The sequence below is a fragment of the Rattus rattus genome, chromosome 1 (assembly GCF_011064425.1).
Source record: "Rattus rattus isolate New Zealand chromosome 1, Rrattus_CSIRO_v1, whole genome shotgun sequence".
NCBI classification, from domain to species: Eukaryota; Metazoa; Chordata; class Mammalia; order Rodentia; family Muridae; genus Rattus; species Rattus rattus.
Genome location: NC_046154.1, coordinates 172,095,537 through 172,120,189, shown reverse-complemented (window position 1 = coordinate 172,120,189; position 24,653 = coordinate 172,095,537). Strand labels below are relative to the sequence as shown.

Below are 24,653 nucleotides of genomic sequence, written 5' to 3'. Positions count from 1 at the left end.
GGCACTTCCCTTGGGTTCCGGGGCCCAAACTCAGGTAGTCATGCTTCCGAGACAAGTGCTCCTCTTGCTAGGCCCAGAGACTCTAACTTACACAGTTCTTGCATCCTGGGACTCGCCGAGCAGTTTCAGCAATGAGGAAGCCGCTACCAAGTCTATTGATTTTCCCCACAATGTTGGTCACACGTTTGTTGGTGGAAGACATTTATTTCCTGTATTCATTTTCCAAGCGTTGGAACGCAGACCAGAAAAAGCAACTATACTCCCATGGAGACCCTGCTGGAGTTGCCGTTGGCATGGGAAACATTGCTTTCTTATGAGTGTCTGTCCCTGAGTAGTCAAACGCTTTGGAGAGACTTTCTTTTCTTTTCTTTTCTTCTCTTTTCTTTTTCTTTTCTTTTCTTTTCTTCTCTTTTCTTTTTCTTTTTTTACATATTCCATCAAAACTAGGCCTGCATCTTAGAGCTAGCAACACTTAAAAAGTAAAAACAGAAGGCATGATGTCTGCATGCTTCGTGGATAGCATTAATTGCACGTTCACTTTCTGTTCCTCAAATGATAAAAAGCAAACTATTACTAATAATATCTTGAGGAAATTCTGGGCGAGCGTTTCGAGTACGGACAGAGTGGAAGCGAGGCTGTCCCACACATAATAATAAGCTGTTCTATAAACTCCACCACCCATGCTGCTTTTAGTTGCCGATGAGATCCTAAAAAGGAATTTGCACTTGCAGCGTTCACAAATACCAGAGCTGCCGAGCTCGGTCTGCTCTAGTGTTTGCCTGTCAGAGCTCTGAAGGGCACATCTGTCTGGGTCAACATGTGTTCGTTAGAGTTTATACTTGTTAACATCAAGAGGATTTTAAATCAACGTGATAGTCATCTGAAAATAATCTATTTCTAACCCACAGCAGACACCTCTTCTTCCAGCCTCATGGGACTCTGACAAAGTGCAAGGTAGAAGAGGACAGTTGAGCAGCCCCCGGCGTGTGGGAAGGGGTTCGGGGCAATGAAGGATTTAGGGGTTATACAACTGTCACTGGGAGGTCAGATTAGACTCTTCCAGTTTGCTCAGTATAATAGACTTCAAGGGAATTAATATTTTTTACCCAGAAATTCCCAAGCCTCCACATGGTCTCTCCGCATAGCTTCTCTGAGGCTACACATGGGTAGCTCCATTTGATGCACATAGGCCGGAGATCCCACCACATAGGAAGCCTGCAGGCTCTAGAGTCAGTTTTTTATTATTATTTTTATTCATTTAGTGTATGCACGTATACACATGTCTGAATGTGTCTGTGTGTCTGTGGGTGATCACCACGTATGCATGTGTGTGTATATGCATGTGCATGTGTAGATACATATATGAATGTGTGTGCATCTGTGTGTGTGTATACATGTGTGAATGTTTGTTTATAGGCCAGAAGCTGATGTCAGATGCCATCCACAGTTGATCTTCACCTTGGCTTTTGGGACAGGAACTCTCACAGAATGTGCACAGTTTGGTTCTAGGGTGTGCGGGTGATTCGGGCCCAGTTCTGAAGCCACGCCATGGCCAAGTGCATCCGGCATTGCTTTGGTGGTGCTTTTTGCCACTGCTGCCGAGGCTGCTGGTTTACTTTGCCAGCGTCGTCAGAACCTCCCGTCCATCTCTCTCTCCTTCCAGGGCAAGAGTTAAAGACACACGCCACTGTGCCTGGCTCCAACATGGGTGCTGAGGTGTGAACTCAGGTCATTATACTTGCATGGCATTTTACCATTTTCCCAGTCCCCGAATTCAAGTCTGTAACTGCATGGGACAGAAGTAGACCTGGGCATCTCCAGGAACTCATGGAGTCAATCTTGGTTGACTTAATCTTCCAGTAATGTAGAACCCAGGTATTATGGCTTACCCTTCACTATTGATGTAAACCTTATTACATTCTGGGCACTGTGGAAGGATTTTGCATGCAGAGCAATACACACCATGGTCTTTTGAGGTAGAAATCTTCAGTGCCTCACCACCAGGCAGTGGTGGCATCATCATCACCCTCACCCTCACCACCACCATCACCATCACCACCACCATCACCACCACCATCACCATCACCACCACCACCATCACCACCACATCACCACCACCATCACCACCACCATCACCACCACCATCACCACCATCATCACCACCACCACCACCACCACCATCACCACCACCATCACCACCACCACCACCACCATCATCACCACCACCATCACCACCACCACCACCACCACCACCATCACCATCACCACCACCACCACCACCACCACCACCACCATCATCATCACTATCACCAATACCACCACCACCACCGTATGGACTCACCATGTCCCATGTATTCTGCTAAGTTCCTTCATGAATTTCCCCATTTAATCCTCATACCAACACTTTCACGAGGAAACTGTTTTCACTTAACTTACAGACGGGGGTGCAGAGGCTTAGAAAATGAGCTTGCTCACAGCTGCAGGTGTAGACTGGGGCGTTCTGAGGCCACAGTCAGAAGGACCATGGCCCAACTCCATAAGAGCAATGGCTATCCAGTCACTAAGTCGGCTCCCGTCTTGCCTGTCTTTCTCTGGTTTACCTACTCCAGTGGAGGAGCTGTGTGGGAGGGACAGATCTTTCCCTTTAAAATCCCAAAGACCAGGATCGATGAAGGGCTTTCCTTCAGATAAAGCCACTAGAGCACTCTCCAGTCCACACTCAGTACTACAAGGAGTCATCTATCCAAAACTATTCCTAACTACCAAGAGACACATTTGCTTGGGGTCACAGAATAAATCTAGTGTTTTCTGTAGCATCGTAAGGGGCAGTCTGGGACTCAACAAATGTTAAAGAACATACTAGCAAAAGTATGGATTTATGTTTTACTTTCCTAACTATTGTGGTAAAATATCTGACTTGCAGAGTCATTAAGCCACTCCTGTATGCATTATTTCATAAACTCCAAGTCAACCTTGAAATGGCTTCTGACATAAATCTGTGATACACGAGTCTGCAGTGCCATCCAGTGGCTGAGCTAATTTATTGTGTGTGTGTGTGGTTTTTTTTTTTTTTTTCCTGCTGACACCTGAAGCATGCTTTTGTGCGGTCCATTGTTTAGGTTCGTCTAGATTTTAGCTTTTGGAAGTTTTGTTTTTTCCATGAAGAAAATTGTCCTGTTTTAGTCCATCCATTTTATTAATAAAAATAATTATCTCTAGCCTTTAGGGCTAGAGGGGGAAAAAGCTATAAACTGAGGGTTTTTTTTTTTTGTTTTGTTTTTGCAATGGCTTTTCATCTCCAAACTTGAAAGCAGGTTTTCCAGTGGGCTTTGGCACACTTCTCTCCTTTGTCCAGGCTTCGCTGTGCGGTGGAAAGAATGCTGCACTTAGCAGTTCAAAGACTTGAATTCCAGCCCCAGTTCATTCTCTCTGAGTCAGATTAGGTTAGATTTAACTTAGGGTCCCTTCTGGCAATACACTCTTTGAGCTTTCCTTTCTTTCTTTAATTCCAACTCTTAAAGCCAAACCCAAGTGTAACTGTCCAGGGAAGCTATTTTTACTTTGAAACGTGAACTTTCTCGTTGTGGAAGCTTCGAGGGATTTTGCAAAGGCATGGTGTTTTTGAAGAGGTGTTTACACAGAGTTTCACTCCATGTTCTCCGAACCATGGTGATCCCAAAACCATGATGGGGCAGTGGGTGGGAGAAAACAGGAGGTTCTGATGGTGGTGGCAAGGTAAACCGACAACCTCGGACTCCGTGGCAGAAAGCGCCACCGTGGGGCTGACTTGGCAGTGCTGTGTCTTCAGAACGGGCCCGAATCTCCTCACTACGGTCACCCACACACCCTAGAGCAAAGTCACTGAACACCAGCTGTGCTGGACAAGGGAGATGGATTTGAGTGAGTCCTACGGGGGCCTGGGAAATGTATCCTGGAGACGGATCTAGCAGGGAGCACAGGCTGCGTTGGGATTTTCAGGGCCTTAGACCTGTTTGGAAGTGAGCTGTGCATTGTTTGGTTCTCTCCCAGAAGATCTAGCTAGGACTAAGTGCTGGAAGCCTATCAAGGTGGATAGTAATTTAGATTATGAAGTTGTCATTTTCTTGGGTTGAAAATCGCCCTATGGCTGCCACAAAGTGTTTCTTGTTACTGGGATAGGAACTCTTGGTAGGGAAGACGTGGGATGTCCGGTGTTGGTGCTGGTAATGTTGAAGGAAAGAATGTTAGGGGGGATTCCTGCTCTTCCGTTTCTATGATTGCTTGAAGTATTTCCATAGCCAGCTTGGTGAACTGCTCTTTTAGTGAAGGTCTGTCTGCCAGTCAACAAAGATTTACGGCACACCTCCTGCTTGCCAGGTGATATGGGGTTGTGATGCACAGGCAATTGAGGTCTAGAGAGACACTGAAATGGGAATGCGGCCTAAGCTTATGTGATTTCAGTCTGACTGTTAAAGCCCTTTCCATTCTCCTGATCCTCCTAAACCAAAACAATACACCGATTCCACAGACCAGCTAGCAACTTTGAGTTGCTCCTAGACCATTCTCCACTTGGAGAATGTTGCTGAAAATGAGTTCAGCTCATAGGCCTCTTGAGGAACTATTCTAGAACAATAAAGCCTCCAAAACAGCTACATCGAGACTTGGGGCTCTCTCAACTTAAATTAAAAACAAAACTCAGGGGGTAGGGAGATGGGCTCTTGGTAAGTGCTTGGTTTAAAATCACGAACACCTGAGTTTGATTTCCAGAACCCATGTTTATAAAGGAGCCAGGCAGGGCGGTATGCCTCTAATCCATGCACGGAGAAAGGGGAGACAGGTATACCTTGTGGGACGAGGTGGCCAGCCAGTCCAGCTAAGTCAGGGAGGCTTGGGTTCAGTGACGGACTCTATTTCAAAAAAAAAAAAAAAACAAAAAAAAAAAACAGATGGAGAGCATTTGGGGAGGACATTTAGTGTTGACTTTGGCCTGTGCACATATACATGTGCACACACACCAGCACACATACACACATGTGTACACACACACACACACACACACACACACACACACACACACACACACACACACATGAAATGCTAGTTTCCTTTGACTCATTGTTTATGGTACCTGATCGGAGTAGCCAATAACCTGAACTCAAAGCGTGGACTTTGATGCTTCTGAGAAATATCATTGTGGCTAGTGTTAAGAGACGAGAACTAATTCAGAACTAATGTGCTCTCTGCTTCCCAGGCCTTAGAGTTCCTGCTGTGGGCCAGCATGTGCATGGAGTCCTCTGTCCCGCTCCTGTCTGTCAGGTACCTGACGTGGAGAGCCACTCTCTACACTGCTGTCTGCCAGTGCCACTATGACTGCCAAAATGGCATCCACGGGGAGGTATGTGGCTCTCTGAGGTGGATGGCTTCAGTATCTGAAGTACAGCTTATCAAACCCTCCCTCCTTTAGATGGCTCAAGGCTACAGAGCAGCCAAAGAGCTGGAAAGAAGCAAAGCCAAGAAACTCCTGGTTTTACCTGAAGACATTTTCTTGGTTATTCCGTTTCGCCATTTTGTGGCTTTTGTGTGTGTTTGTTCTCCTTGACTCTTACCCTACGAGCTTGGATCTTCTTTGCCCCTTTCATTCCTCCTGCTTTCCTGGGTAGGGTGTGTGTGTGTGTGTGTGTGCGTGCGTGTGCGTGCATGCCTCAACCTGAGGGGGATTCAGCAGAGAACTGAGGAGGGGGCGAAAGAATGGGGGACAGGAGACACAAAGGAGAGCAAGTTGTTTGTCTGATCAAGCTCTCAAACTTTATTTCAGGCCAGAGGCTTAGAAAGACAAGCGGAAAATCACACAGGGCCCAAGACCAATTCATCATCATCACCACCATCCTGTTGTTCTTGTGGTTCCTTGCAATCCTAAACTGTAAATTCCAAGTGTACTGATACGGACAGATAACTGGCTAGGTTTCCCACAGAGGCTGTATAATTGGGCTTGAAACATTCCTGAGAACATTCCTGAAATAGAGGGTGTGAAAGTGGGCTTGGCTCCCAGCATATGTGTGTGTGTGTGTGTGTGTGTGTGTGTGTGTGTGTGTGTGTGTGAGAGAGAGAGAGAGAGAGAGAGAGAGAGAGAGAGAGAGAGAGAGAGCACATGTGGAGGTCAGAGGATGACCTTGGGTCTTGGTCCTTGCTTTTCATTTTGTTTCAGACAGCGTCTCTTGTCACTGTTGCTTACTCCAGACTAGTTGGCCCATGAGAGATTTGCCTGTCTCTGCCTCCCATATTGCCATAGCAACACTGAGATTACAGATGTGAGCTACTGTGTCTGGCTTTACCTGGGCCCTGGGGATCCAAACTCAGGTCCTCATGCTTGTGTAGCAAGCATTTTACCCGGGGACCCATCTCCTCGGCCCTCGCTGCCCTCCTCTGCTGTTTCCAGCATCCTCCTCTCCTCAGTTTGTTTTTACAGGGAAGCTCCTTCCGTCCCTGCCCAGTTTTGGACTCCATTGAACCTATTATATATTTATCTTGATTCTTCTCTGCCTCCTGACTGATATCAGATTTGTTACCCCCATTTTTGGCGGGGACATTTCTAGGCCGAACACTCGATGTGTAACAAGCCAGCAGGGCTCCCATTGGTTGGCATGGAAGCTCAGTATACATTTAAACGCATATCCTTCCTATGGTACATGCTATTCACTTGTCAGTGAGCGTAGCCTTGGTGAAAATTAGAAAAGCCGACACACCCTTTGCCCAGGATGCACAGCCCGGTGTGAGGACTGCTGCTTGGGTCTTGTGTCCCCTTACCCCATTGGCTGGGAGCCTGGTGCAGGACGCAGTTTCTGCAGCTGTGCTCGGATCTACTCTTGTTCTGTCCCCAAGCCGATGTACGTAATTCGGTCACTAATAGTTTCGTACATTTGTTTTTATCCTGCCTGGATTACTTCTGAACTGGTAGGTCATAGCAGTCCCTAGCTAGGGGAGCAGGTGAATGCACACCCTGCTAGGCTATTTCTACGGCTCCGGAGAAGTCTAGAAATTGCTCGCCACACACGCATGCTTAACTTGAGTGTGCTGGAGGAGACTCAGGTTGCTCCATGGCTCCTGAAAGGATAGGGGACGGAACAGGGTGGTTTTGACCTTCTGATTCCTGTTGGGTTCTCACTTACAGGAGAACTTACACATTCATTAATTCTAATATTGTAACTGGCCTGGGACTTTCTTTGTGAAAAGCTAGGAGTAAAAGTATTTTTTAAAAATGGCAAAATCAGAGCTGGAGAGATGGCTCAGTGGTGAAGAGCACTGACTGCTCTTCCAGAGGTCTTGAGTTCAAATCCCAGCAACCACATGGTGCCTCACAACCATCCGTAATGGGATCCGGTGCCCTCTTCTGGTGTGTCTGAAGACAGCGACAGTGTACTCATAAATAAAAGAGCACTGACTGCTCTTCCAGGGGTCTTGAGTTCACTTCCCAGCAACCACATGGTGGCTCACAACCATCTGTAATGAGGTCTGGTGCTCTCTTTTGCTGTACAGTCATACATGCATTTAGAACATTGTATAAATGATAAATAAATAAACCTTTAAAATCAACAACACGAAAATTTGGAAGTTCAATGTGCCACCTGTTGCGTCCTAGAATCACTAATGATGTAACCTTTTGCTCCTTTATTCTTCTCAAGGGGTCACTGGAACCCCTGTTGCAATCTCTAGAGAATCATCGCAATGGCGAGATGGTTCCAGGAGAGAGCCCACCTTCCCCCAGCCTCTCCATCAGGTTCTTCAGGATTTTCCTGCATGTGGGTATTGGAGACTTGAAAGTGAATAAGGCCTTTCAGAGGCATCACCCTGTAGTGGTCATCGTTTGAGCAGTCGTGGAGAATACATCACATGTTATCTTAGGAAGGTTGAACTTTGTGAAGACCATCTCATTACGGTGTGCATGTGCATGTGTGTGTGTGTGTGTGTGTGTGTGTGTGTGTGTGTGCATTTTGAGTGTGAGCAAGCCTATGTGCATTGTTAGAGGAGCAGTACTCAGTACAAAGGTTCTGTTTAATCGATATTTTGGCTTTCTCCTAAAAATTCTATAATTCATAATGTTAATGTGTCAGGATGTTTATTAACTTTTAGATTTATAGACCTTAATGGTGTTCATAGAAAATGATAGATTGGGGAGCTACTGCGTTATAAGAAGTCAACGGCAGCCTGCAGTTTAGTTCAGATTAAATCAAATGCCTCAGACATCAAAACATACCACTTTTATACATTTTTAATCACACTTCGCCAACTTATTGTGAATTAAATTTGTTTTAATTGCAACACAGACATTTGCTCGGCGTGCGTTAGCTAAAATTGATGAGTTAAGGCAACTGGAATTAATGAGCTCCTCCTCTTCTCTGGAAACCTCCCGAAAATGTTACAGAGAGGCCACGATAAAGGTATGAAAATTTCATGAAATGGAAGAAATTTACTACTGTACAGCGCTATTGGCTAAGCGCTCAATCTTAGTGGCTGAGGCGTGCATCCCGTTGTCACTTCTAATATCATTCTTCTTGTGGAGACAGATGGCTGTGATGATCTTCAAAAGAGGAGTATTTGAGTCTAGGAAAAAAAACAAAAGTGTGTTTAGACCGAAGATAAGACTCAACCTAAAGGAAGCTCAAAGCGTAAGTCTCCACGGCCTCCCTTCTCTAGACCCTCGTGCAATACGTATGTGTGATTCCTTTGGCTCATCCAAGCCTGCCCCAGATTTTAGAGCCATGGGATGTCTTCCTAACTGAGCTACGGCCTCCCAGCATCCCTTTCTCTTTGGGGGCCTCTCATTATCCCAGTTTTGCAACGTTAATGGATGAGTTGCTAAGGACAAGCCTGGGAAAGGTTTGCATAAAAGCCTCTTGCAAACGGACAGTCCTCAGAGTTGGCCTGCGTAGACCCTGGCCGCTGGGCACTTGACATTAGCTTTGAGGTTTTCTCATTAGCTTCAGGTTTTCTGCTGGGAGTGTCATGAACTAGACTATACTATAGTGACAAATGACCCTCACATCTCAGAAGATTTAAAAATAATTTCCCATGGCAGTTTAGGGCCAGCAGAGTCGCCAAGAGGCCTGCTAAATGGCTATTCATGGCCAGGCCTGGGAGAAACTCTTATTTACTCAGACAATGCTGGCTTCTCTGCTGTCCGGGATGACAGAGAGCTTGGAGGAGCCACAGTGCCCAGCGTGGAAATGCTCCACTTCTCCAGTATCTTAACTGGTCCCACGGCCCTCCCACCCTCAGCACTCTTTGCAGGGCTGCCTCTGCCTCCCTGTCCTCCCATCTTCCCTTCTATTTTTACTCTTCCTGTTGCGTCTCTGAGCTCAGTGTCCTCTGGGTTCAGTTCTCCTGCTTCCCGAAGCCATCCCTGACCGCTCTAAACGGTGGCAGCTAGCTCTTCCCTGTAAGTGGCTACACAGAGTCTGGAGATGAAGGCAAGGGCAGTTGGTAGGGGTGGTAGTGAGCAGGTTCTGTGAGGAGAGCCACAGAATCTCAGAACCCTGGGAAGGGGGTGGGGGTGGGGGACTTAGAAACCACCTGCTGTGGTGTTTTTTCACTACACAGGAAGAGATCAGGGTTCAGGGCATTTCTGTTACTGGCTCTGGGTCACACGTCCCAGCTGGCAGCGTTGAAAGGCGAACCAGAGTCCAGTGGCTTTTCACAGCACCAAATGTCAACTGCTCAGTGGTTAAGAGCATTGGCTGTTCTTCCAGAGGACCCGGGTTCAATTCCCAGCCACACATGGCAGCTCACAACTGTCTGTAACTCCAGTTCCAGGGCTTCTGACACCTCACACATATTATCTATTTATCTGTCTGTCTATTGTCTGTCTGTCTATCTATCTATCTATCTATCTATCTATCTATCTATCTATCTATCTATCCATCCATCCATCCGTCCAACCACGCTTCCGCAGCATTAACCACTAAACCCCTAGTTATTAACACCATAAAATAGTATTCTAGATTTGAGTTTGAGGACATTCTGTATGAGAATTTCCTGCCACATTTATCAACACTGACCTAAACCCACAGTTTTCCTGGACATTCGACCTTGAACCTAAAAGGCACCGCTGAGCGATTGTCAGGCCAACATTCTTCAAGGACTGTCCCTAGGGTGGCACAAAGCCAATGGAGACCATGTTACCTTGGCAAGTGACCACAGTAAACAGGTTTTCTCTGCTGCCTTGGAAACACTGGCACACATAAGAAATAGCTATCTTGGCTGGTGTGGCTTAGACGGCTTCTGTAGAGACACGAGGGGCCCAAAAGCACTTGGCTCAGCCTTAGACAAACTGCTCCCTCAGCATTGGCTAGTCAGGGCACAGCCTTTGCCTCCTAACTGCTCTGGCTTTCTCTTCTGTTCTAGTTGCCCTGGCCACGGACGGTCACTGAACGACTACTGGATGAGCTGCTTGATAGTAACTCGTCCCGGTTCCTGGCTGTCTTGGAAGCCCTCTTTGACTCAAACCGGCGAATCCTGCAGACTGGACCACTGCAGACTGACGAAATGGAGCTGCGTGACGTTGTGTCAGAGCTGTTCATGGCTGGAAAAGAGCTTTTGTTACGTAAATACAACATCCGTGTTTTATAGTAGGCGTTGATATTGAACACCTCCCGAATGTTGGAAATTTGTATCTAATTCACATACTGACCTTGAATCCAGTGACCACGCTTATAAATAATTCACTTGTAGATTTGCTTTTGATTTTCTAAGAAATAGAGTAATCTTTGAGTAATGACAACTACAATTTTATTTTTCCTTTTCAGGTTTTAGTCTCTCGATTTCTTTTTTCTTTTATTTCTTGATTTATAGCAGTGACTAGAATCACCAGAAACATGCGCTGTGGGCTGATCTTCTTGTCCCCATTTGATGGTAGATGGAAAACCTTTAATGTTTTACCCTCAGTTCAGATGATGACTAAAGGGATTTTTATAGATTTTTTTTTTTTAGATGAAGGCAGTTTCTTAAATTCCTGATTTGTTAAGGGTTTTATGTTTTGTTCATTGGGATGTTCTCTCTGTGCCTGTGTGTGTGTGTGTGTGTACAAGTTCAGTGTTCACTAAACCTCATTTGTTTTTTAGATCGTAGCCTTTATACTCTGATCTTCCTTATGTTAGTTTTATGTCTCATCATACCGGGTCCAGTGATGCTGGAGGCATTTTGAGCTCATGCAACACAAGCAAAGCATTTCCCATTGCGCTTTCCTTTTCTCTCTGTGTCTACCTCCCTTTCACCAAGATACGTAATGAAACGAATGCCAGTGTTTTAACATTCGCCACCAACTCCCATCTTACTATTTTTCTTTCCTCCTTTCTTACTACTTCTGAGATGGCTCTTCAAGGGAGTTCCCTGGCCACTCATTTGTGTTTTGTTCTTTCTGTCTGCCGTTCTGTCCACCCACCGAGCTCAGAGTCTCACCGCTGGTGGACTTGGGATGCGGTCCCCACTTGGTCCTTTTCCTAGGCACCCGATTCTTTTTTCATGCTTCTAAGGTCCTCTTGCTTCTGAGAGAACACTCGTACTTGAGTTCTCATTCACTCTGATCTACTTTTCTGTTTCCTGTGGTAAAGGATGCTTGCTTTGTGGGTTTTTTTTTTTTTTGAAAATACTTGCATATTTAATTTTCTTTCCACACGAACTTGAATTTACCTTCTGTGGCCTTGCAGCAGCCAGCACATCCGGCTCTAAGGTCTGCCCAGGAGGAGACATGGGAAGCCAGGCGTTCGCCTGTGTAAGTTCATACTGCGCAGGCGTACGTTTGTACATCTGTCGGTCCTCCTGAAGGCAGAGTGTCTGGTACCGTACTTTGGCCTCGTGGCTTCATAAAAAAAGGTCCTGAGAGAAATTGGGGAGGGGGAACCACGATCAGAATATTTTACTTTCAACTTAAAAAATATCATCAAGTGAGAGTTCTTTTGATCTCAGTCACTCAGATGCTAAAACTTAACCTCATCTGCACGTACCCTGCGCGCCGTACGTACCCTGCGCGCGGTTTTCATTGAAATGGGAGGAGACCGTCTCCCCTTCGTCATGCCTTCCTGTTACGTTCTGAGCAGTCCCCTCATCCTGGATCGTCTTTCACCTTCTTCCTGGATGTCTCGGAGACGGTCAGACATGGCATGGGAGTTGCCTACGTGCACTGCTCTCAAGCCTCTCCTTCTACTTACACGCCAGGCAGCCTCTGTCCTTACCGTGCTGTTGAAAAACTCAGTCTCAGTGCAGTCTCTGCTCAGCGAAGCTCACTCAGATTTGTTTTTATTTTATGTGTTTGGGTGTTTTGCCTGAATGCATGTGTGGGCACCGTATGTGTACCTGGTGTCCTGTGCCCTGATGCCTATAGAGGTCAGAAGAAGCCATTGGTTTCCCCAGAACTTGAATTGTAGACCGTTGTAAACCGCCATGTGGGTGCTGGCAACCAAACACGGGTTCTCTGTGAGAGCAGCAAATGTTCTTAACCTCTGACCATCTCTGCAGCACGCCAAGGTCGTCTTCTGCGTGGCCTTAGGGAAAGTCCTCCCTCAGACTTACCTTTGCTAACCCTTCCTATTTGTCTCTGTAGCACTGGGCGTTTGCTCGCTTAGGTTTCTTATGTGCCCCACCACTGTCACCTCAGTGACAGTGAGGTTAGGGACAACACCCTTTTCTCTCTCCTTTCCCTAGAGTCTGACAGTGTCTGACAGCGAATAGCTAATGCAGGTCTCTTTGAATGAATGACATCCAAATATTCCTCTCTCATTTTCTAGTTTCAAATGTTGGTGCAAACGGCAAACTTGATTTCCCCAAAACACATCTCCTGGATCAGTTGGTTGAAAGGAAAAATATTATTTCTGTGGGTGCATCTGTGAAATTTGCAAAGTTGGCTTTTACTTATGAAGAATGGGGCTTATTTGAATCACTAGCTGGACAACTTATTCCGTTTCTCCAGGTAACCCGTGCACAGCTCTTCCTTTGTCTTCCCGTGTTGTTCAAATGACATTACCTTGCTATTTAACCCGTGGCATATACTTTTCTCAGAAGCAGGATAGCCCCAAGGAAAAGAAAGCAGAGAAGGATTTAATTCTTCTGCTTGCAGTAGAGCCATTGATCAATGTGAAAAAAAACAAAGGCTTGATCTTTCCTTTGGATAATGATAAAGAGACCCAGTCCATTCAAAGTTATCTAAAACACATAGCTTATGAAGGTGAGTAGCTGAAGTTTGAAATAAAAAAATGCCTTATGTGAGAAAACATAGTCTTTTCTGGTGAGGTGAGACAAGACATGCCCAAAGCAGAAGGCCTAGTGACTACATCTAATGACTGATGACTGACCGGCGGGGTGTGTGTGTGTGTGTGTGTGTGTGTGTGTGTGTGTATGGGGGAGCGTGTAACAGGAGTGGCGGAGTCTGGAGCGTGGTAGGTCAGAAATAGCTGGGTGTCAGGTGATGTGGTCCCTAGACCTTGTGAGAAATTGCATGAGATTCTGGAATCGATTTCAACACATGAAAGAGGTCTTATGTAGGCATTACAGTAAGTGTGAGGTCATCAGGGCACAGGGTAGAGGAGGATGGGAAAAGGCTGAGCAAAGTGCAAGTTTGGCTGTGCCCCTTCTCGCCAGCAGGCAGCATTTTCCAATCTTCAAGGGTTTAAGCATCAGTGTATGCACACTTGAACATCCAGTCAGCTTTTAGATCAGTGAGAAGTCGATTATTCTGGGCTTCTATATTTTCTCTGTTTTTTTTTTGTTTGTTTGTTTGGGTTTTTTTTGGGAGCTGAGGACCGAACCCAGGGCCTTGCGCTTGCTAGGCAAGCGCTCTACCACTGAGCTAAATCCCCACCCCCTTCCCTGTTCTTTTACGCATCACATAGCCCCTTGTTTGCAGCGAATCCTTTGTACCTGTAGTGATAGAATTTCTTCTTCCGCCAGGACCCAAATAAATACCTTTATACATTTCTCCATCCCCCACATTTTAGATTATTTTAATATGGTTGGCACCTTCAATTTCTCTTTGGACACAGCTGATATATGCATTGTGGACTGATAATAAAAACATCAGTCCAGGGCTGGAGAGATGGCTCGGCGGTTAAGAGCACTGACTGCTCTTCCAGAGGTCCTGAGTTCAATTCCCAGCAACTGCATGGTGGCTCACAGCCATCTGTAATGGGATCTGATGCCCTCTTCTGGTGTGTCTGAAGACAGTGACAGTGCACTCATATGTAATAAATAAATAAATAAATCTTTAAAAAAAATAAGCCACCAGTTCATCTTAACTGACTACCGGGATAGATTTTGACATGGACACATTCTAAATAGCTTATTGACAGGATAAAGGCACCCACCATGATAAACAGTGCCAGCATCATTCGTGCCGTTCTTCTGAAGCTTCTGTCTGTCCTCTGTACCTGGTGCTTCCTGGTGGTTGCTAACCCCACCCTCATTTTCTTCTTCTGTTCACGTGCAGAGTCTTGTGTGAGGAGCACGTACACTGAAGATATTTTTAGCTTGGCAGCGATTCTTCACTTCTGTGTTTCTGTCCCTACCAAGGTGAAGTAACCCTTTATAAGCTGTCACGGTGTGCAAGGAAATACCTCCCAATAGTCTGGCCTCACTCAAGGCCAAGCTCAGAGCATGACAGGACCGCTCCTAAGGTTTTTTTTCTTAACCGTTTGCTCATTGGAACGCATCGTCGTGTCGGCTGACGACTTGAAACGTGCAGTTTCTTCTTATCGGCATCATTTTGGGGGTCACCCTGCTACTCCAGGGAGAAGTCCCAGGCTGGCTGCATTCCATCTAAGGATGAGGGAACCCAGGCAGCGGTTCTGAAGAAAAGCCCACATGTTTAGTGAAACATGGCCGTGGCACTTTTCAGCCCCCGGTGTGATGGTGCTTGCTTACTGCCACTTTTCACACAATGGTCAGAATTTAGAAGTGGTTCATGTGCAGTGGCTCAGGTCTGCCCCCATCCGCCATCTTTGGATTTGGAAAGAGGGACTTACTCTGTATCTTAGGCTCCTATGAACTCATGGGCTCGCTGCTTCCTTCTCCCAGGCACTGGCATTCCTGGCGTGAGATGGGAGGTCTCTCTCTCTCTCTCTCTCTCTCTCTCTCTCTCTCTCTCTCTCTCTCTCTCTCTTCTCTTCTCTTCTCTTCTCTTTCCTCTTTCCCTACCTTCCTTTTCTCTCCCCGACCATGAGGATATGAGGTGGGGGAGGCAGGAAGGGGTTGGCTCTAGGGTCTGACTCCACGAGTGCCCTGCCACTGAACTGGCCTTCTAGCACTACTTTTTGATTTGAGTGCCAGGCTCCCTGGGCTATCTCCGAGCTTCCTTGAAGCCAGTTTTGAGTGGTGGTACCCTAATCAGTTTTCATTGCTTTCATTGTATGATACCAGAATTTCACTTGAAATTTGGGTTTATGAGTATGGAAAGTGGAAAGTGTAATTATAAGGGTTTTGCATTAATATTTTCCTGGGTAGCTAGAACACAAGAGGGATTCAAAATGCTCTGCTCTTACAGTATTTCTATTTCTTCTGAATTTATTTGAATATTTTGGAATCTGTGATAGGTTTTTTCTCTCAGTGTCTAGGTAGAACATATGGCTGTACATAGCCAAGCAATTATTCCATCGCAGAGCTACTGCCGCAGCCCACTTTTTACTTTTTATTTTAAGACAGGATGTCATTAAGTTGCACAGGCTGGCCTTGGGGCTGAGGTCCACTGTCTCAGCCTCCTGAGCAGTACAGAGCTGGGATTATAGGCCTGCATCAGCCGGCCCTGCTATGTATTTAATCTCGAAAGACAGGTAGAAAACATAATTATTACAGTGGGCAAGCTTAACAAAAAAGAGGGAAAAAAAAACAAGGGCAAAGACATTTTGCTTACACATTTAAAAAAAATACACTGTATGTCTTAGTTCAGCTCAGCTTGACCCAAGTCCATACACATTTACCTGTGTTTGGTATCTGTTCTGTTTCCGGGTGCTTCGGGGAACTGTGATACATACCAAATTAAGTCTCAGAGCTTCCCGAGAGCTCCACGCTTCCTTTATTTTAATCATAGACTTCATTTATCTGCCAGTTCAGATATAACAAGTTCCCTTTCTTTCTGAAAAAAGCCAACTAACTAGGGAGGAGGCTTGTCCATCCTGGGCCGCGTGCTGATGCCCATCTCAGGCTGAGTGTTGAGGCTCATTTTCTCTCCACCCTCCTCTGCATGCTCTACCTGCTCCCACATCCCACCCTGCTCTGCATTCTCTCCCCACTTTCTCTGCCTAGTTTTCCCGTGCCTATCACCACTTTATCCTTTATTTCTCCCCTTCCTTATTATTTCAATACAAGAAATTTAGAAAGTAAAAAGCATACTTTGGCCAGTTGGAGAGAAGTTCTTGGTCTACAGACTTGGTTGACAATATTCCAGACTTATTTATTTGAGAGAGCCAAACTGGTGTCCCAGAGTGCTAGGTGAGACGCACGATGGCTTAGGACTTCTGGGTCATTGACCTGTGGGGGAAACCACGTGGGTTCTCTTAGCCTATGTCCTGCGCAGCTATTAGTGGCCGTGGCAGGGAAGACACTCCCCTTAGCGCATTCGTTTGGTGTGGGGTAAATGATCTGCGACATGAGAAGCACTTAGAGGACGGTTGCCCGGGGACATGTGCTGATTGCTATGGTCACACGTCTGTTCTTGTAACTCACACACGCCTCCTTTTCTGCTTTTAGGGTATTCAGCCGGATAAGGATATCGTTGTGGACATAATAACACTCTTATGGCAGAAATGCAAGCTGGGACTTCAAAGGCTCAACATACCCAAAAGCGACTTTACAAAATATTCTCACAAGATTAGCACCAACAAAGTACTCCTTTTTATTTTTCATTCACATGGGCTTTTGTTTGTTTGTCTGTTTATTTTAAATTCATGTTAAGTACACATTTCCAATCTAGGCCTTCCCCGTTATCCATCCCATAATTCCTGTCCTTTGCAGATGTGTGCAGTAAGACGTTATTCTTTGCAGTGCTTAGCGAGTCTTCCTCAGAACGTGTGCTGCTGTGCCCTAGCTGGTTTACATGCTATGCTTTGGGGATGTAGGCACGAAAGTCACTTTCTAGGCACCTGAAATGGAGCCGGGCACACCTGCTCACTTGGCTGACTTTTCACTTTGAGAATATTTCAAGTATTTGATGATACAGAAAAATAACGTCATAACATTTGCATTGTGGCTTCAGGCATACACATGGTTAGCAGGCGGATATTTGTGGGTTTTCGTAAACATGTATTGTTAAATATCTTGTTAAGGTCACTTTACGTTGTTTACGGCTAAGACACATTAGTGAGGAAGCCTGCGGATCGGGGAGGATCAAAGGAAGGCTACCACTTGAAAACTTTGCCTCGTTATTGGATTCACTTTTAGTTTAATTTGGTTTACACTTCCCCCTTGCAGTGGGTTTATCTCCTGTGGCAGATAAGTGAGGTGATACACTGCTACAAGCTGGAAGATCTGGACATCGTGATGGTGGCAGAGATCACGTTGCGGTTAAGTGAGATACTAGAGTCTCTGGGAAACCCGAAAAGAAAGTTCAGAAAGTCTGCAGGTGAGTGACATAGGAAACGCGCGCTGAGACTGCGCAGAGACAGACGCAACGGCGCAAGCATGAGTTAGGGCACAGGGTAACCGCCCTTAGCGGGCCTCGGTGAGAGAGCTCACGGCACAGGTTTAACCAGGCAGGGCAAAGAGAAGGTGAGATGCTCTACGGTTTGATGATGGGATGATGGCGGACAAGGCTCCGCTGGTCTCTCATTGCTCATGGCCCTCTCCATTCCTGATTACCACACACCCCTCCATCTCCACCCTCATTCCTCTCTGCTCATTTCTCCCTTCCCTTTCCTGGCTTTCCTCTTTGGTTCTCAGTAAACACTCAGTGAGCGAAGGCTCTCCCCACCCTGCCTGACATAGAGACGTGAGAGGAAGGGATGGGCTGCCATGTTTACTCTCACACTACCAAATTTGCTGTTGCTACCGCTCCTCAAAGTGTGAAATGGCTGCCCAGTTTCTCTCTTCAGAATTGTATCCAGAAGAAGTAGGCTGTGTTTGCAGTTTTTATTTTTAGTGAGACCATGTCTCAATTATCCCAGGCCAGCCTTGAACTCACTATGTAGCAAAGGCTGGACTTGAACCATCCACCTCCCGAGTGCTGGGATTGCAAACCTGTGCCACCGTGCCTGGTTCACACCCCTGCCTTTCTGTGTCCTGTGACTTCCTTTCTCAAGCTCCTTGACTTATCTTTGCTATTTTACTTTGTCTTAGCTTGTGAGTCTAAAAAATATTGTCTAGCTTTGCTGCAGCTGCAAGACGGTTTCTACATTACTTGTTACAGGGAGCAAAACCCCCAAATGATGGAGCCTCTAAAGTCTATTTTTTATTCAATTATATTGTGTCGTTCACTAGTTACTTTTGGAAGACTAGTTGTCTTACACTATTCGTTCATTACCAGGCTTAACAGGACATAACACTTTTATCTTTTGTTACGATGTTGCCATCAATATTGGAGTTTATTTATGAATTAAGTAATGTGGCTTAGTAGGAATTGATCAAGTATTTTAAAATACGAAATGTAGTGTTGCCTTACAAATACTTATCATTTGTATTCCTCTAGTTCAGACTGGTTTCTTTGGCATCCGTCTTAGTCCACGGGCTCTGTCATTTTTTTCAAATGGGCTTTATACAAGAACACAGGCTGGAGAGGTGGCTCAGCGGTTAAGAGCACTGGCTCCTCTTCCAGAGGTCCTGAGTTCAAATCCCAGCAACCACATGGTGGCTCACAACCATCTAATGAGATCTGATGCCCTCTTCTGGTGTGTCTGAAGACAGTGACAGTATACTCACATACATAAACTAAATTAATAATTCTTTAAAAAATACTGCCTTAAAAAGAATACAGAGGGATGAGCAATTACCGGTCTGATACCATATTGTTAAGAAACAAAATTCTTGTGTTTTTTAAAAAAAGATTATTTTATATAAATAAAACTTTAAGTACACAAAAGAAACATTTTGATATTTTGCCAGATTCTGGTTGTGAGTAGTATCTAAGATCAATAAGTAATTTAAAAGATAATTTAGCTCACTATCTTAATGTCTGGATTTACTCCTGAATTTCCATTTTGTCTTCCCCTTTGTCCTTCTGGATTTCCCTTTGTTTTGGTTCTTCCTCCTCCTCCTCCTCCTCTTCCTCCTCCTCCTCCTCTTCTGTCTTGATCTCTTTTCCTCCTCATCTTTTTCTTTTTCCTCACTTCATTTGTTTTTCAGATTTGTCTGCAAAGAAAGGACCGGACGAGTTGCCTGGGACTTCAAAAGGGGTCCCGGAAAGCCTTCCAATATTAAAGGTACTGCTATCTGTTATAGAAAGCATGGTTAAAAACATGAATTCTTATTTTCAATATCAAATTTGTAAACGTAATAGTGGTTCATTGTAGAACTGTCTCTTGAGTGTTGAAACTTTAAGAATTTCTGTTTCTGGGTGTGTTGGTCACTACAGAGTGTTCCCAGTTCTAAAGGAAAGTGTGACATAGCTACTTAGACAGTCTTGATGTGGTGTGTGTGTGTACACATGACTACAATGCCTGCAGAAGCCAGAAGACCATGTTAGATCTCCCAGAACTAGAAGTTTGCAGTTCCGAGTCACTAGAGGAGGGAGGTACTGGGTATTGAGAGCAGTGTGTGTGCTTAACCACTGAGCCATCTCTCCAGCTTTGCTGCTGGTTTGAATGGGTCTGGAGTCACAGGTGTAAAGGGTGGGGGTGCTCCACTCAGTATGTGCCTCTGGTAGGATGAATGAGCTCTTACCTGACTGAAATGCACCAAGGCTGCTGGCTCTCGGGGAGCGTGCTCAGTAAGCTTTATCTTGAAGGTGGGGAGCCACATGACTGGTATTATGTATTTGAATCACTTCTGCACATGAACATGACTGTCTTGATCTTAATAGAGAGCAGCCTCACACATTCAGCCAATGTTCATCTGTTTATCGGTGCCCCCAGAACTGCGCATGTAGTCCGTCCTCTGTGATTCTGGTCCTGTGCGTTGCAAGCAGACATCACGGCAAACAGCCATAGATGATTTTAGATTAAACACAATAGGTTCCTTTGCCAGGGACTTCCCAGGGGACACTTTGCCTATACATTGTGTGTTTTTTCTTCCCTAATGAGGTGTAGAATACGAGTCTTATTATTTGAGAACAAAACTCCTCTTATTCAACCGTAGAGCATTTTCCCAAGGCTCCCATGTTTCATGGATGACTTTAGAATGTTTTCCTAGAGAGGAGCAAGTGACTATTTGTTTTGATCTAATTGATAAACTGTAGACTAAGTTGTAAAAATTGCATTGACATGGGGGCTGGGATTAACAATCAACAAAAACGTGCAGCTTTACTGTATTGATATCCCTGGGCCTCTTTTTGTGCTTCTCATATTTTTAACATGCAGCATTCTGTCCTTTTTGTAATATTATTTTTGGCAGCACTTGCCCCCTCAGTTGCTACTAACCCTCCTCACTGCCGTCTCTTTTGGAATCTCTGAAGAAACTTAAAAGGAAACATACAAAACTGAGTATTTCTGGGTAGTTTCCCTTAGCATCCCTGATGGCTTAGCTCTGGGACCCTCACAGGTAATAACATCAATGTGTACGTCTCCTCTTGTGTAAGGCGGTACAGTGCCTATATAGAACCTGGGCATGCCCTGCGGTATACTTTACAGTCTCTAGATTACTTTTTAATACTGAGCACATTGTGTTATCTCTATAGTATACTGTATTGTTTAGGAAATAATGACAAGAACATGTCAGTACATGCTCAGGACAGATTCAGTGTTTTCCTGAAATTGTGTGTGTGTGTGTGTGTGTGTGTGTACATGAACATATATACCATGGAGCATATGTAGAGGTTGGAGGACATCTTACGGGGATTGGTTCTCTTGCTCCACAGTATGGGTTGTGGGGATTGAACTCAGGTTGTCAGGCTTGGCTGTAAGTATCTTTACCCACTGAACCATCTCACCAGCCCTACTGCTACTCATTTAAAAGAAAAATTTCCTCTTTCTGCCAAACTAGGTATAATAGGGAAAGTCTGTTTACTGGCACCAAATAAATGGTTGTTGTGAGTTTCCCTTCTCCAGTGAACATTTATTTCCTGATTACAAGGTCCAGGGGTGTACATTTGAGTCCTTCATTTGTAGTAGTGTCCTGCAGAGAGAGCTAGATTTGCGAGATCTTACACTGGGTACGGAAATCGGTCTGCCTGAGAGGCAGAGGAGGCATAATTGTCCAACGGAGGTTTGTCTGGGGCTACCTTTCAGTGCTTACACAACGTGCAGCTTCCCATTTCTCACTCCAAACACAGTCAGTCATCATTCCAACTTTTAAAGACATTAGAGTGTGGGAATCACAGGTTTAGTGGGTTAGCTCTTATTCTCCATGGTGTGATGGGGAAGGCCCAGGAACCCCAGTGCAAGTTATAAAGGGGCTATGTTTTCTGGCTTGAAATTTTCCATCAACTGAAGTCACTCAATAAATTGGGTTTCTGAGGTGACAGGTCTCTCACAACAAGGAATCTAAAGGCCATCGATGAGCTATTGCTGCTGTTACTGGAGTTAGAAAAATGTGTCCTTTGCTCCAAGTGGTTTACTACAAGCAGTTACACTGTAGTGCACACAATCTGCTAGGCCACAGTGGAATGTGGTGGCCGGTGTACAGGCAACCCACTGGCCCACCCAGAGCCCAGAGCTAGCATTTGTTTTTGACAGACTCATAGTCTTGACAAGGATGTTGACTGTTCACCTGAACGTAAATGAATTATTCGGTCTGTTTAAGCATCTTTACGTGTGAAATTATAACTGTACCTGTTTTGCTGGGTTGTTATACCATTTAATTGACATATTAGTGACACTCTGGAAGCCAGTGCCTTGCACTTGTTAGGTTTTTGCTTGTTTGTTTGTTTTAGGTATTTGTGTTGTTTGAATCTAAGCTTAGGTCTGAGATTCATGTGCTCACTTAGCAATCTCTCTCTTTTTTTTTTTCACTGAAAAATCTCTAGATGTGAAAAATAGTATTTCTTGCATACATGCAAAGTGCTATGTGAAATATAATGTGTACCATGGCTATGGCATGATTTAAAACAATTTCAAACTTATGCAGAACATGTAGCATCTATTGAACAAGTATGCTATAAAAATGGACACTAATATAAACTAATAAAATACAATTAAAGGTAACTATAAATAGATGAGTATAGTTGGTCTTTGTTTCTCTCTGAATTCTTCTTTTCCATACCCTTTATCAACTCAATTTCACCCTATCATTAGATGGGAGAGAAAGGGAGAGGGAGGGAGGGAGGGAGGGAGGGAGGGAGAGGAGAGAGAGAGAGAGAGAGAGAGAGAGAGAGAGAGATCCTTGAATCTATTTTTTTCCTTAGGTTTCTTCTTTGAGCAGGACTACAAACAAACCACTACCAACTCCCCTAAATGACCAGTGACCACCAACCCCCACCTCTCTGGGCCATAGCATTTATATACCCTCTGAAAAGTTCCCAGATTCTAAACATCACACCATGGCAGAAACTATCTGTAGCTGGCAAAACCATGCCTCTGCTAGAGCACGAGACAAATCACAGTCAGCTGCTGCTGAGGACGGTCTGAAGCAGCCCCACAGCCCACACCTGGGATCAAAATGAAAACACATTCTTGTAATATGTCTGTGTTTGTTTTTAAAGACACCAAAATTTGAGAATTGTCCCTATAGATGATCTTTAAATTTAGGGTTGGCTGTGATGGTGACAATGATCATGGCGGTCATGGTGAAGATGATGAAAGAATGTGGCTATGTGTGGAGTCTTTGAAAGGTTTTGTTGTCAAAAAGGTATCCCCAGGGCTGGGGCAATCAATTGCTCAGTCAGTACAGTACTTAATGAACAAGGGTGAGAACCTGAATCCCAGGACGCGTGTAAGAAGCCAGGTGTGAGGGCTCAATGCTTGCAATCCTACAGCAGAGGGGTAGAAACAAGGCAGATTGCTGGAGTTCGCTGGTAAGCTAACTGATCCTACTTGAGAGATTCCCACTCAGGAAAGAAGGCAGATGGCCCCGGAGTAATGGCAGCTGATGTCATCCTCTTGCATTCATGCGTGCAACTGCGCACGCCTGCACACGCACACACAGATCCTCTGTGACCTCTGTTTTTGGCTGAACAACAACCTAGATGACATAAGCATCTTTTTGGAAGACACCTAGACATCTTGGACAGATTTTAGCCAATATCCTCAAGCCCATTGCAAAGCTCACAAGAAACTAAGGAAAACTCTAGAGGCCAAAACAGAAAAGGGAAGTGAAATCCAGAATAATGGACATGCTTCTGGGTGCTGTAGTGGGTTGCTGGGCATAGTTACAAGCAAACATGGATTAAAAAAACAAAAACAAAACAAAGCAAAAAATAGCTATCTAGGGGGAAAAACTTCATCTCATGAAAGATGGAGTTGGTGTTGAGCCTCCCCGTAAAGTTAGGGCCTACAAAAGATTACAGCCTAGAAAAATATACTATAAAAGTATACTAGAAAAAAATCAAATGGATTTTATAGGGAGACATCTCATTTTCAGCCCCGAGGGGAGGAGCGAATGGGAAAAGTCTATTACCCCAGTGAATTTCAGCCTTGGCTGTGTCCTCCAGTGGTGCAGTTATTTGGATGTGTGACTCGGGTGATTGGAAACCTCCCCAAGCCCATGACTTTGCTGGGTATGGATATGCTGAATAGTTGTCTGTGATCAAACTGAGTATATTCCAGGAAAGTGAGGCTCACTCAACATTAGCACTCCATAGTGCAGTATAATAAATTCCCACACTAAAGAGTAAAGAAAAACATGAGGCCACATCAAACCACAGTGAGATGCAAATGAAACATTTGACAAAATCCACAGCCGGCCTACCTAACCACAGCTGGAAATAGAAGGTCTCTGACTTGATAAAGTGTCCAGAGACTACCCAATTAATGGCGTAGCTATGGTGCCAGACTAAAAACTGTCCCTTTATCTTGACAGAATAAGGGTATCCATCATCTTTCTATTCATTAGAAAGTATTTTAGAAGTTTTAGATAGATGAAGACCGAACCGGGAAAAAAAAAAGTCATAAGTGACCAGGAAATGACAATTTGGTCTCCTGGACAGACACAACCCATTGCAGGGTATTTAGTTACAGCACTCCATCAGCAGATGCATGAATAGTAGGGACATGCTCCTCAGAATGACACCTTTCATTCTACATAAATACAGTTGGCTGGGCAGCCCTATGCTTCCCCTCTGCAGGCACCTTTGGATTACAAGGGACTCCTGGAACCATATTTGCAGCAATGCATTTCCATATGGTCCCGGGTGGCTGGTTTCCTAACGAGGAGCGCTTGATTGGCTTTGTAACGAGAAGTTCACAATCTGCTGTGGGAGAAGGAAATGAGAATTTACCAGCCATATCGAGCAAGCTCTTGCAATCCACTCCCTGCAGTCACTGAAGCAGGCTTTGAGGTTGTCTCTGACTGCCTCCCAGGTTTCAGGGTCACAGAGACTTCTGAGGAAGCTCTCAAGGTTAGCAGGGAGCTAACTTCTCATCAGCAGCTTTCTTCCATCCTTCCTTCCGTCTTTC

General features: G+C 45.0%; 1 protein-coding gene across 1 annotated transcript in view; it reads left to right on the top strand.

Annotated features, from left to right (window-relative positions):
* Cfap54 (cilia and flagella associated protein 54) overlaps positions 1–24,653 on the top strand; it is a 276,477-nt gene that overhangs the window by 21,055 nt on the left and 230,769 nt on the right. The window contains exons 6-15 of the mRNA XM_032911469.1: positions 5,231–5,374; positions 8,301–8,414; positions 8,541–8,642; positions 10,378–10,576; positions 12,756–12,937; positions 13,027–13,192; positions 14,450–14,532; positions 16,705–16,839; positions 17,425–17,575; positions 19,291–19,367. Of these exons, the coding sequence (XP_032767360.1) occupies positions 5,231–5,374; positions 8,301–8,414; positions 8,541–8,642; positions 10,378–10,576; positions 12,756–12,937; positions 13,027–13,192; positions 14,450–14,532; positions 16,705–16,839; positions 17,425–17,575; positions 19,291–19,367 (1,353 nt within the window). The remainder of the gene's footprint in view (positions 1–5,230; positions 5,375–8,300; positions 8,415–8,540; positions 8,643–10,377; positions 10,577–12,755; positions 12,938–13,026; positions 13,193–14,449; positions 14,533–16,704; positions 16,840–17,424; positions 17,576–19,290; positions 19,368–24,653) is intronic.